This window comes from Neltuma alba, unplaced genomic scaffold (assembly GCF_004799145.2).
Source record: "Neltuma alba isolate B1F8T4 unplaced genomic scaffold, ASM479914v2 tig00011952_pilon, whole genome shotgun sequence".
NCBI lineage: Eukaryota > Viridiplantae > Streptophyta > Magnoliopsida > Fabales > Fabaceae > Neltuma > Neltuma alba.
The window spans coordinates 202,201-216,439 of NW_021636531.1; the positions used below are offsets into that span (position 1 = coordinate 202,201).

General features: G+C 34.5%; 1 protein-coding gene across 1 annotated transcript; it reads left to right on the forward strand.

The window, feature by feature from the left end:
- The first annotated feature begins 5,788 nt into the window (after window positions 1-5,788).
- Window positions 5,789-7,095, forward strand: LOC114719794 (ethylene-responsive transcription factor LEP). The gene has a single exon (XM_028905326.1). The coding sequence runs from the start codon at window positions 6,004-6,006 to the stop codon at window positions 6,841-6,843; it is 840 nt and encodes a 279-aa protein (XP_028761159.1). The 5' UTR covers window positions 5,789-6,003; the 3' UTR covers window positions 6,844-7,095.
- The last annotated feature ends 7,144 nt before the right edge of the window (window positions 7,096-14,239 follow it).

The window sequence follows — 14,239 nt, forward strand, 5'->3', positions numbered from 1 at the left end:
CTGCCTGGTAACAAGCCTTGGATACAAAATGTTTGAGGTCTCATTCGCAGCTCTAGTGGCTAGAGCGAGTTTATGTATTTCCTCTCTCTCTCTCTCTCTCTCTCTCTCTCTGTGTATGATGAACTAAATTAAACTGATGAATTAAGGTTTAATATAACGATTGTTTTACATAATTTTCGAAGAAAATAAATTTGTTATCATGAGGAAGTTATTAATGAAGAGCGTTAAAAGAATGGAAGCCAACACGATACAAAAGAATCACATATTTCCCTCTTAACGTTACAAAGGACATACTCGAGACAGCGGAAAGTTTTGTTTTTGGAATATCAAATTGTCTAGTTGCTAACAAACGTCAATGTCACGAGACAAAAGGGATCACTGCCTTTCAGTGCCTAAATTTTTAATTTTCCAAAAAAGAAAAGGAAGAAAGAAAATTGGTCTCCAACAGAATAATAAAGACTAAAGAGGTTTGATTTCAAACATTACCCCCATTGAAATATTCCGGCAAGGCAACACCTGGACAATAGTGACCAGTGAAAGCCATGCTTGGTCGCTTCACTTGTAGTTTTAGGCAGGTCCCTACCCCTCGAGATGATCACTTCAGGATTCAGAATATCCAAATTAACTGTTTCACACTTTCACACTTGAAAATATTCTCTTCCACATGGATTAAAATATACGTGATGATAGTGACAAAACTAACAACTTCACTCAAAAATCCTACTTTTATGGTAAGATTGAGATTTGCCAAGTTGCAGAAATCCAATGCATATGCACAGATAGGTATATTTAAAATGCTTGTTTCTTTCTTTCTTTCTTTTTTGACGAACAAGAGGGCATAAAATGGTGCCCACTAGAGCCGCACATGAAGAAAAGGCAAGCTCCAACACGCACGAGCATGGATTCATGTTCTAAGAGGTGGATGTTTCCCAGAAATTTGATGCTCCTATGATCCCATGTAACCACTCAGTGACAAAAAGAATGAAAGGGATTTGTCCATTATTGTGTTTTACTTAATTCCTAAGGAACAATAACCTCCTCGATAGTGTCATTCTTGAATATGTGTTCCATGTTTCCTTGGTGTGTTAGGCGCTGTTCATTACTTTTGTTTACATTTTTCCATGATCTTGTTTTCTTTTTATACTTCTTATGTGGATTGATATACCTTGTCAGTTTGAAGCCAAATTAATTACTCTTCTGGTACTTGATATAGAACCTAATTGTTAAGTTAATTTTGGTTCTAAATATATATAAGACCTATTTATCATATTTATCAATTTTTCCTAAAATACCCTTATGGATACTCCCTCAATCATAATCAAGTAAGTGAGGGGGATGATATTAAAAAAGATGATCATGGTGTTTCAGGAAAAACATGTAAGTGAGGGGGTGATATTAAAAAAGATGATTATGGTGTTTCAGGAAAAACATGTCTTATATTAAGGACAGAAGGAGTCGAAACTATTTTTAGAAACTCTAAACAAAAATATTTGCAGTTACCTTCTTACACTACAGCTTCTGTACTTTGGATGTAATCCCTAAGAAATGTTGCGGATGTAAATTTGCTATTTTAATTAATTGCTTACTATGATTATTGTTATTATTCCAAAATATGTTGTCCCAAAAACCATATTTTAATAATTTGACATTAATTCATAGCATTCATCTCCATGAAGGCAACACCATGTGACTGTATTCTGTGCTAGTCAAGATATGAGCTTATTATTGGTACGGGATTCAAACTTGAAAGACAAAGAATACCATAAAATATAGTTTCTTTACGGATCCCTGTCTTTCTTTTCCCTTCTTTTTCAATCAAAAGTAGGCTTTCAATTTTCACTCTTCAACAAACATAAAAAGGACCTTTTTTTGGGACCAACACTAAGTAAGAAAACTACCTAATGCAAGTGATACTCAAATGATGGTATGTCCCACTAGCCTACTTCAGCAAACATAAAGATGACTTAAAATGCAAAAATATATGAGGGATTTATTCATCTTAAATTTAGCGCTACATCCGATAACCATATATGAATTAGAAATTTAGAAATGAAAAATGTTGAGCCAATATTGACATTATTTGTCTAAGGGTAGCATTGGGAAAAATATTCCATTTGTATGAATAATTGTTGGGCTAATTTTAAGTATTCGGATTCAAACTCATACTCTCTCTCTCTCTCATTCAGTAAAAAACGTCTTATAATGAAAAATGGAGGGAGTATATCTTTGAATTATTCCTTTTATTTTATTTATGAGATCGAGAAAGAATTTTTTTCTCTTTAATATCAGTCACTTCATTAAATTTATTATACAAATGTATACTCTTATTCTTAATTTATTATCCTATAAATTGTTACTCCTCCAGTCCTTAATATAGGACCTAATTGTTAAGTTAATTTTGGTCCTAAATATAAAATCTATTTTTCGTATTTATCAACTTTTTCTAAATTATCCCTATGGATACTCCTTCAACCATAATCAAGTGAGTAAGGAAGAGGAGATATTAAGAAAAATAATTGTGGTGATTTAAGAAAAATATATCATATTTCTTATAATTAAGTAACTTATATAACTTTCTTAATTTAATCAAATTATTTAAATAGGTCTTATATTAAGAACCGGAAGAGTATTCATATATATACTCCTCCGATCTTAAATATAAGACCCTTATACACACTAGTATAAGGGTCTTATATTCGGAGGAATATTAAATAGAAGTGAACTTAAAAATTATTAAATTTTAAAACAAATTTAATAAAATTTATATATTTTTTTTAATTATAATGATACACATTGGAAGTCCCTTGTAATAAAGCTACTAGAAGAGTACTAACCTTAAAGTAGGGTGAGCAATGTTTGACGGTTTCATGATACTTTTAGTTTGAATAGCCATCGTAGTTAACAGCTGATTAATGTGTTTTAAAGCTAATTTTATGAAGAATCATTGACCATATAACTTTCTTATTTTCTGGATGTGGGACTACTGGTAAGATGCTTTCGATGCACGCACAACTATAAGCCTTTGAAGAAGACAAAAGTAGCCATTACCGTATGTTTAACCTAAATTAATCAACAGTATCAAACCCAATTAATTCAAATCCCAATGGATCTTTAACTTAAAAATTATTTTTTGTATCAAATTGGGTGAGCAAAAAGCAAGGTAAAACTAACATCTGTCTCCTCTCTTAGAGAGTGTTTGGTTTATCCAAAAAAACACTTTTAAAAAGTATTTTTACGTAAATCAAAACAAAACTCTATCCATATACTTACTTTATATATTATAAAATCACTTTTAAAAATATGATTTGGTTTTCACCTAAACATTCTTATCTTTTTTGTTTTTTTGTAGGTTCTTCCACCAGTTTTTTCTTTGGACAAATCGCGTTAACTTAGTACGTTTAAATTGTACATCAACATGCTGCCATTTCAGGAGGACCACTTTAATGAAAAGGTCTTAAATTAGTGTGTAATGGCCATTCCGCTTTGATACACATACTTTAAATCTAGAGTTTGTTTAATTTGACCAAAATCTTTTAATTGTACTATACAACTAAATTTCTAAGAAACCATCAGAAATTAAGATGTACTTACTAAATGCTAACATAAAGCCAATAGCACCTTCCCAACAAAAATCCTGATCCTGCGATATCGTCTTGGATGAAATGGGACCTGAAAGTAATCAGATTATTTGTCGTGATTGAATATTATTCAAACTTTCTAATCCCCCTTTACATTGTATTGGTTGAAAAATTGGTCAAATTCATACAAAACATTGTTAGGGACATCTGGTCAAAGTTCCACTACCAGATTTTGCAATTAGTTGTCGCTAATTAAGAAATGCCTAGCCATTGTTTTCTTCAAAAAAGTCATGCCTATGTGTTTTTTTTCACATGCTCCCCAACATGGCTTCCTCTCAATCGGTTCTCTTTATATTTCGAAACGTAATTGAATAGAAATAATATACACTATAGCCACAACCTTTGCAAAATTATCAAAGGAAATATTACCAATAAAATATGAACACTTAAAAAGTAACTTTGATGTTCGATGAAAAGAAGAGAAGACTATGTGGAACTTATCATTGATTTCATGGCTCAAATTGGGTGCACATGGGTGAGTAATGATATTCCTTAAATACCCTATTATTAAATAAATAACTAAAAGTTCAAGACAAGTTAGACTTGGACAATAACCTAATAATGGATGAATGTTTCATTTCATTTATTTTGAGGGGGGGGGGGACTCTTCCTCACATCCTCAGAATCATTCCGTTTGAAGGCCATAAAACAAAACCCTTCAGCTGCCTCAAATATCTCGGGGAGAAAATAGGCTTTCATACTGAGATGGGAAAAAATGCCTGATAAATTAACTGTAACTGACAATTTATAAAGGAAAAAAGGAAAGAAAGGAGTGTAAGTTACCAAAACTCAGAAGTAACGTATTACATTCAAAGAGGCGAGATTTTCACAGACGGGTGTAATAATAGCTCTTGATGATCACCATATTCCAACTGGCAAACATTATTTGGGCAATAATTTGCATTGTAATTCGGTTTAAATGGGCAGTTCGATTTCACACCCAAACAACAAAACTGAATCATAGAGATCCTCATTAATAAAAAAATATGGCACAGAAATCACAGCCGGAAAAAAGTGTTGAACTTCTTAAATATTTTATAGCATGTAGTATCACTTTGGAATAGCCATACATACATAGATACATACATGCATACATATGTGCGTGTCTGAGGGAGTGGCACTACCTGATCACTCAATTCCTTAGTGACCAGAAGAAGAGAGATGCTTTACGCTATTAAATCATTAGCAATCTCTGCAGGCAAGGCATGCTGCATAAGCATGGAGCCTAATTATATTATCAAGAGTATATTGATCATAGCACCCACATAATCACCAATGATAAATCTAATTAATCTATTCTAAAAGATCTCATCTTCTAAGTACTCTCGATGGGACCTAATAATCATCGGAAAGAGCATGAAGCTCTCCCACCTGCAATTATCATTAGAATGTGCAGCTGAGCTTCGTATAAAACTTTTTCCTTTTGGCTGATCCAGTTCATGAGATAGAACTTCAGATACTCATATATAATTAGCAATTCTATATCTTTTTTAGATTGTGTGTGGAGGCTATATGATTAGTTCCTCATTCATGTACAATCCCATGTTTTGGTAGAAAGGTCACATGCAGCAGCTTTGGACTATACGGAGTATTCAAAACGGGACACGTAATTAAAAATAATATTTGCTAAATCAAAACAAGGCACAACTTTGATTGAAGAATAATCATGAAATGGGGTATCTAAGAGAACATGCTTATCATGGGCCATTTAGATGTCTAATTATACCACCCACATATATAATTTTCTTTTCCTACCCTAATTCAATTATACTAATGCGCCTTCTACATCTTCCCCTCATCATTTGAAACTCATTTCTTATTAAGAGTTTTGTAAGTTTGCTTGGACGCCTTAAGAGCCTGGGATGGATTCTATTCCCCTGGCCCTGCCCTTCACTTTTTTCCACGAAAAGAGTTTCCTTTCTAATAGACTGGATTGCTCAATAATGACATAACTGCAACAGAAGCTTACATATGTGCGGATAAAGTACTAAGAAGAGAGGCCACGTGTTGGGACTATTTGATGGGAGGGATATAGATGGCAATTCACGGAAATGTTCGGGGGCTAATGGGAGTTTTCCCGAGCTAGATCTCCCTTATTTAAACCATGGATTCACATGCTGACTCCACACAACAAAACAACACAGCAACAAAAGAAAGAGGAGGGAAAGAGCAAGAGTCATGCATGCCATATTGATCACTCTTCAGCTCTCTTAACTTCTCTTCTTCCAAATAATATTGCTTTTAATAGTTACTCGCATACTTCTGAGTTGTGTCTCCTGCCCCCACTTCCCTCTATTATAAACTTGGTTATTTTGTTCTTCCACGTACAAGACAACTCATCTCACTTACGTAATTCATCGAGCACATGATGAACCCATTTTCGTCGTCGTCATCCAAGGCCAAAAAGAACCAAACGGCGACAACAAGCACAGCTGCAGAAATGGCAACAACACAAGAGCAGAAACATGAAACGGCATGGGGAGGGAGGTACCTGGGTGTTCGGAGGAGGCCATGGGGAAGATACGCGGCGGAGATCCGAGACCCTTCCACCAAAGAGAGGCATTGGCTTGGCACCTTCGACACTGCTGAAGAAGCCGCGCTGGCCTACGACAGGGCAGCTCGGTCCATGCGAGGCTCACGTGCCCGAACCAACTTCGTCTACTCCGATACCCCCCCTGGTTCTTCTGTCACCTCCATTATCTCCCCCGATGAACAAACCCACGAGAACCACGACTTCTCGTCTTTCTTCGACCAAAATTCGCTCACCCAACAGTCCTACCCGAATCCTCAACTCTCCGAATGCAACCTCTCCGACAGTTTCATAGCGTTTGCGGATAGTAATGCTTGGTCTTCACCTTCATCCGGGGCTTATAATTATCCACAACATCAAGTTGCAGCGACGGAGGGCCACAACCTAACACATTTCCAACAACTGTATGATGATAGTAACACAGAGCTTCCTCCTTTGCCGCCAGATATTACGAGCTCCGCGGGATACGAAATGGGCAATGAGTTTTACGGTAACGAATTTGGGTACTCGGAGCAGAGCACCGTGACGGAAACAAGCGGGGGATCGAGCTCGTACATGGGTTTTGATTCGGTTGACTACGTGCATAGCCCGATGTTCAGCACAATGCCACCGGCGCCAGATAAGGAGCCGGAGGGCTCTGATTTGGGGAATTCGTCTTATTTCTTCCGAGGTTGACGATTACGCTAATTCATTTTGTTTGTGTGTGTGTGGCTAAGATTGTCGTTGATATGTATACTGCCGTGAGTTTGTGTGATACTGTGATGCGAGGGAGGGAGGAGGGAGATCGGCGAAGATGATGATTTTGGTGTGTTTTTAGTCTGGGCTTTTGTAGGGCCTTTCTTTTAAAGCTGGTTTGCTGGGTTATTAATGAGCCCAATTGTATTTCAGGAATAATCCTTATGTATCAAAAAACTGAATTACCAACCACTTGCCTCCGACAAATTTTTCTAGGAGCTAATATGATGAAAATATCGATTTACTCGGATGGTTATAAGCAGGAGTTTCAATTGCAACTGAAAATTATATCTAAAAGTTAAACGTCTTATTCCTAATTGTTTGAATTGATCATTTATGACATTTTTTTCAAAGTCAGGAATTGTTATTAATTCACATTTGTTGACCAGGCTGTCGTTTTCTTTTACGGCCAGGGTCCAAAATGTGTCACCAGATAAGGGAATTGAGAATGAACACCAAAACTATAGAAATGGAAATTTAAAATTATAAATGTTGAGTTGAAATGAGTTGAAATTCATTAATTGAGTTACAATCAAATCAAATTAAAATTATGAGAACAAGATAGTTAAGGAGATGGATGCTAAAGGTTAGTGTTGGAAAATAGTGCATGACTCAATTTTTCAGAGATTCCAATATAAATGCTTCCAGTTCAAATGATATCCTACAAAGAGTAGAGATTGGTTAGATTTCCCTTTTTTTTAAGCTACCGGCACTAATTGTTTATATAAGGCGCAACTTTCCATTGAAGCCTTCATGCCTTAAAAGAATGGACAGATTGATAAGAAAATATTAATTATATTGATTTTGTGGTTCAAATGAGTAATGAAATTTAAATTCAAATCCTATGAGGTTCTTATTTTTATCACCTAGGGTAATTAACATTCATTTTTTTTTTTTAAAAAAAAAGATCTTACTCTTCTAGTCCTAGTGTATAAGAGTCTTATATTTAGGATCGGAGGAGTATTTTTTACCTATGGCATGGGTAAATGATTGAATCAACCTAGCTTGAGGGTACGCTTTGCAGATGATTAAAGTATGGGTGTAGGGAGATTTGGATCAAATATATTGGTGGGTCAAATTGAGAAAATAGATAGATGTAGGGTGGGGGTTGTTCTAGGGTTTGCTCCTGGGGTTTCACCACGTAGGGTTTGGAAGACGCTGCTTTCTTTCTTTTTTTTGACCTGAAACTGCTTCTTTTCATCATGTGAACCTGCAGTGACTAGCTACCTAGCTCCCCTGTTCCTTCCTGGGAAGCAACCCATCAAGATGAGATCTTAATTCCCAACACCGCCCAATTAATCAGTCGACACTATGTCACTAATTACTCCTTGTTGCATTATGGTATATCTGGGAAAACGATAACCCCACCGATTAAAACGATGCATGTGTGTGTGTGGATCATTCCTCTTATTTTTTTGGATGTTTTGATTATATTACTGGCAATATAATAACGATATAATAACGTTGCTGGTGGTGTCACTGATATGCCGATGATTATGTTTTTTGGTTAATCATGTTTACTGATTTTGCTATTTGTTGCATTATGCATGTTTATTCACTTTTTTTTGGCCAAAAACGAATGGCATGGACACAGTAGTCTTGGGAATGATCAAAAGTGAGCCCAGGAAAACTTCGTTGAAAGAATATGCCTAAAATATTGGGAAATTTAAGTGCACTTAAATTAGGTTCTCAGAGCTCCAACTAAAGAAGAAGAAGAAGAAGAACATTTTGCGATGATGGAGAAATTTCTCGGATGTGGCAAATTAGAGCATTACTTCTATTCGGTCGAGAACTTATTCGCCACGCTCAACCCAAGAAAAAATGGGCACAAAGGATTTGAAAAATGCAAGCATTTGTGGAATGCAAACATAGAAGATATGAAATGTGATACTAAAACGGCAAGGGTCGCCCCCCACTCGAAGGTGAAAAAAATGGGGATATTGTGGGTTTATATGCTTTTTCCCTTTTTAAATTTATTGTCCATAGAATAATTGATTTCCGAAGATCCAGTATTAAGATCTGCCTTTCCAGACCCAAGGGGACACATTTTTTGCTGGAATTTAAGAATACGAAGTGAGGGGACTGATGATTTAGGTATTGGTTACATCAACACATTTATTTATTTGCTGAATATTGGAGTGGGGAATTACCATTATTTTTTGAATTATATGACAAGTGGGTAGGGTTTTGTTCTGAATTATATTATTTTCTCATCGTTTTAGATAGTTCTATTTTATGGTGCCACTAATGTGTCTGTCACCGCGCAAGAAGAGGACTCCATAATTAAGTTATATTAACTTTCACACTTACCAGATTAGATCGTGTATTAGCTGGGATGATCCGTGGGATCAATTTTGAAAAAATAAATGATTACTGTTTAAAAACACATTCTGTCCCTTTTTGTGATTGAAAGGAATCTATTCATTACAAAGTTACTTTGATTTGATTTTATATATATATATATATATATATACACATATTCTCATATTAAAAACAATCTTATTTGAGACACTAAACAGGAGTACTTCTCTAAAAAACTTTATATTTTAATTTGTCACGTTATGAGTGACGAGTTCCTTTAAACCCTTCTACCAAAACCAACTCCTGTTGGTCAAATACTTTGATTTTTTCATGTGAAACAAGGGTATTTTTAAAATCATATTAGATCTGAGACTAATCTTTTTCGAATTTGGAGTAGTTAAGGAATAACCCCTAATAAGTATATTTTTCAAAACATAAATTTGTGGTTTTTTTTTTTTTTGAATAGAATGAGACCACTACCACGTTAATGGTTTTTGTTCCCTCGATATCATTATATAGTTAAATGAACATGCGCGTGCGAGAGAGAGGTTAGGGGATATACTGGGCCGGTTTGAGAGACGAGTCGAGTTGGATATCAAGCTAATGTCCAGCCCAATCCTTAGCTGCCGCGCGGCATACATATACGTGATGCCAGCTTAATTATTTAAAATTTTTATGAACGTTAATATATTTTATATGATTTCCCATTATTTTTCTAGTCAGATAACATGTAATAAATTAATTATACTTGAAAATTTCTTGTGAATGAGTATTTTAATTTTACTTTAAAGTGTAAATTAATTTATTGCGTGTTTGTGAATTTTTCAAATACTACTTTTTTTAAACTGATATCATTTTTTAAGAGGATGTATAATCATATGTGATGTGTCACATTATCTTGTCCCATGTATTTGAGGATACCCAGAAAAACAAATACAAGGTCAAAAAACAAAAAAGAAAAAGAAATAAAATATAGACGTGAAAGAGAACGAATTATTGGGGGGTTGCAGTGTATAATTGGCATTTTGGCACCGACCAAGGGACATGTGCGTTCCATCACACATCATAGTCATAGCCACGGATGGCTCTCGGAGGTCGGAGCGATCGTTATCAGACAAACAGATAGACACCCAAAATCTTCGCAATGTGTTCAACGTCACTCTCACTCATCTTTGACAAGCTCAAGTCTCAGCAAACCTATTGCAAATGGACACTAATACATGAATAATAATACTGCCTCCTCCGTAACTTAATATTACTTTTAGTACTTAATATAAGATATTATTTAATTTTAAATATAAGACCTCAATTTATTTTATCTCTCATATTTATTTATTTTTTTCTTTCTAAAATAGTCCTTGTAATAACTGCATATATTAAGTGTTTGATCAAATAACAATTGACTAGTGAAAGTATTTTAGGGAATACAACACCTATTTACTTAACTAATTTTTTTAATCTACTTGAATTAATCAACTAACTCTTATATTAAATACTAATATTTTATTAAAAAAATCTATTTATTATAAATAATTGATTTAACTGATTTTTTAATTATTTATAAATTAGCTATCTAATTATTACATCAGTAACCAAAAATAGCGTTAAGTATATTAAATATTGGCGGATCAGTGCATGTGATGTCATCCCCTTCCTCCGTCCCAGTCACTAATGACTAATCTGTGTCTCTCCGTTTCTGTTTTCCAGTGTATCTTGTGTTACTGTTTTCTTACTGCTTACTTGATTTCTTCCGTCTCTATAACGCCTGGTCCAAACAAGTTTATCTACGTTAAGGCCGGAAGACATCGTTTTTTGTTAAATCAATATTGTCCATGTCACTTGATGTACGTGTTAGCTCCGATTCGTAAGTCGTAACATATATTGACAAGCATTTGGAGTTATGCTTAATTTTGAATATAAAACATCAACTTATTTTACCTTCAATACTTACATGTTAGGGGAGTTTTAATGTAAATAATTTAAGAGAACATTTTAAAAAAATTAATACATATTTTTTACACACAGCTGATTTAACTAATTTTTTTAAATATATTCTAATTAAATATATCTCGTTGGATGTAGTGTGCGTACATGTCACATGTGATTAACTACAAAGGTTTACTGAGACGGTAATAGACAGGAAAAAAGGGCAAAACCAGAGGAGATTCAACTTAATAAATTTTTTAGAAAAATTTGGTTAAAATATTATTACACCCGATTCTTAATATAAGACATCATTTAATTTTTATTTTAGTTTTAAATACAAAAGTCAACTGGCTCTTATATTTGAGGTCAGAAGTAATGTGTTATATGTGTAATATCCATTTAACTATCTGCAAATTGATTTTCGTTTTAACCAAATATCCCTACGTTAAGTTTAATAGATAATTACTTTTTTATATTAACATGATAGATTCTCCTATATTGGACAACTGAATTCTTTTGGTTGCTCATGGCGGCAGCATCCGCGTGAATTTAGGTAAATAAAAAGATTTATTGATGAGATAACTCAATCCCAACACCCCCCCAGCCGAGACGAGCATTTGTTTATTTATCACTCATAAAACCCACCAATTTGCCAAGTTGTCGTCGTCTTCGTCTTCCTGAGTTAGACAATTTGTCGTCTTCTCTGGTTTCTGATTTACGGGATTCCTGGTCTGGGTGGCCTCATCTTGAGTCAGCAAAGGCATCGTCGACGCGGAAGAAGGTTCCCGCAGAGCGCGTGAAGCAGCTCCTTCGTCAATCCCCACGAATTTTTTTAAGAATTTTGAAGCTCTTAATAATACTAATTACTTCACTCCCTCTCTGCAAAGCCTCAGCATCACTCTCATGGAAGTGGAAGCCAACAAGAAGATCAATTATCATTTCAGGCCGTGCTAGTGAACCCGCGAAGACGGGACTAGCAAGGCACTTTGTAATATATTCCACACATAAAAAAAAAAAAAACCCTTCTCTTATAAATATTAAACGCATCTAAATGTTTTTTTTAAAAAAGGAAAATAAGAAAAAAAATAAAATGTGAAATGTCGCACATGTCTGATGCCTTGACGCGATGTGGCTGCTTAGATGTTAACAATAAGAAATAATTGCTACTAAATATTATTAAATGGGAAAATGACAATAAAATACTACTTGAATTCTAAAAAGACAAATAAGGCACCTGAATAAGCAAAATGACAAATAGGGTACTGGGTACCAATCTGGAATTCATATTTTCAGCCAAAAGACCAAAATACCCTGTCTGAAAGTGAGAGAAAGAAGAGAGGAAGACCGACGCTGATGAAATGCGGGAAGAAGGAGAGAAGAATGTTGGAAATGCTATTATCTTACTCCTTCGCATCACCATTCCGTATAAATTGTTGATTTGGTGGGTTTTGGTTGTGGGAAAGAGGATTTGTAATGAGAGAGGGAGTGAACCTGTGGGAAAGATGAAGCGGAAATCAGAAAACAATGGCAAGCAATTACGTAACGTAACTGCTGTCATATACCTGCTGGTTTTTGATAAATCCCATTACGTGAATGGTAAATTTTACTATACATGTAGTTAATTATGAAAGTTAATAGTTCAATGTTTATTGTGGCGTACTTCAGGTACACGTTCACTGAATGATTTATTTATGCTTATAAGTTGCCTTTCCGGTGAAAACAGGTTTACAAAACCCATTGAAGAAGTAGTCACTTTCACTATAAAAGTTGTGAATCACATTATGTGTTTTATAAAATTCAGTGTGAAATTTTATTGGTGGTGAAGAGTAAGTCACTCATCCTCCAAAAATATGTTGCAAAACCTATTACAAAGTGGTCACTTTTACTACAAAATTTGTAAATCCCAGTATATGTTTTGTAAAATTCAACGTGAAATTTTATTGGTTTTTAGAAACAAGTTGCCCATCCCCTGAAAACTGGTTACAAAAGCCATTTAAGAAGTGGTCATTTTCACTATAAAAGTTGTAAATATCACTGTGTGTTTTGTAAAATTCAGCGTGAAATTTTATTGATTTTTAGAAACAAGTTGCTCATCCCCTGAAAAGAGGTTGCAAAACTCATTTAATAAGTGGTAATTTTCACTACAAAAGTTGTAAATATCACTCTATGTTTTGTAAAATTCAGTATGGAATTTTATTGGTTTTTAGAAACAAGTTGCCAATCCCCTGAAAACATGTTACAAAACCCATTGAAGAAGTGATCATTTTCACTGCGAAAGTTGTAAATCTCACTATGTGTTTTGTCAAATTTAGTATGAAATTTTATTAGTTTTTATAAACAAGCTGTCCATCCCCTGAAAACAAGTTGCAAAACCCATTGAATAAGTGGTCATTTTTACTACGGAAGTTGTAAATCCCACTATATGTTTTGTCGTGAAATTTTATTAGTTTTTACAAACAAGTTGTTTATCTCCTGAAAACAGGTTGCAAAACCCATTAACAAAGTAGTCACTTTTACTACAAAAATTGTAAATCACAATATGTATTTTGTAAAATTCATAATTAATTACATGTATAGTAAAATTTACTATTCACGTAATGGGATTTACCAAAAACCAGCAGGCATATGACAGCAGTTACGTTACGTAATTGCTCGCCATTGTTTTCTGATTTCCGCTTCATCTTTCCCACAGGTTCACTCCCTCTCTCACTACAAATCCTCTTTCCCACAACCAAAACTCACCAAATCAACAATCTCTACAGAATGGTGATGCGAAGGAGTAAGATAATAGCATTTCCAACATTTTTCTTTCCTTCTTCCCGCATTTCATCAGTGTCGGTCTTCCTCTCTCCTTTCTCTTACTGTGTCGGTCTTTCTCTCTCCTTTTTCTCACTTTCAGACAAGGCAATTTGGTCTTTTGGCCAAAAATCTGAATTTTAGATTGGTACCCAGTCCCCTATATGTCATTTTACTTATTCAGGTGTCTTATTTGTCTTTTTGAAATTCAGGTGATATTTTGTTGTCATTTTCCCTTATTAAATTGTGATTATAAAAATGTATTAAATATTTTATGTCCTGGTCGTTGCGTGGTGTAAAATAAATGACCAAC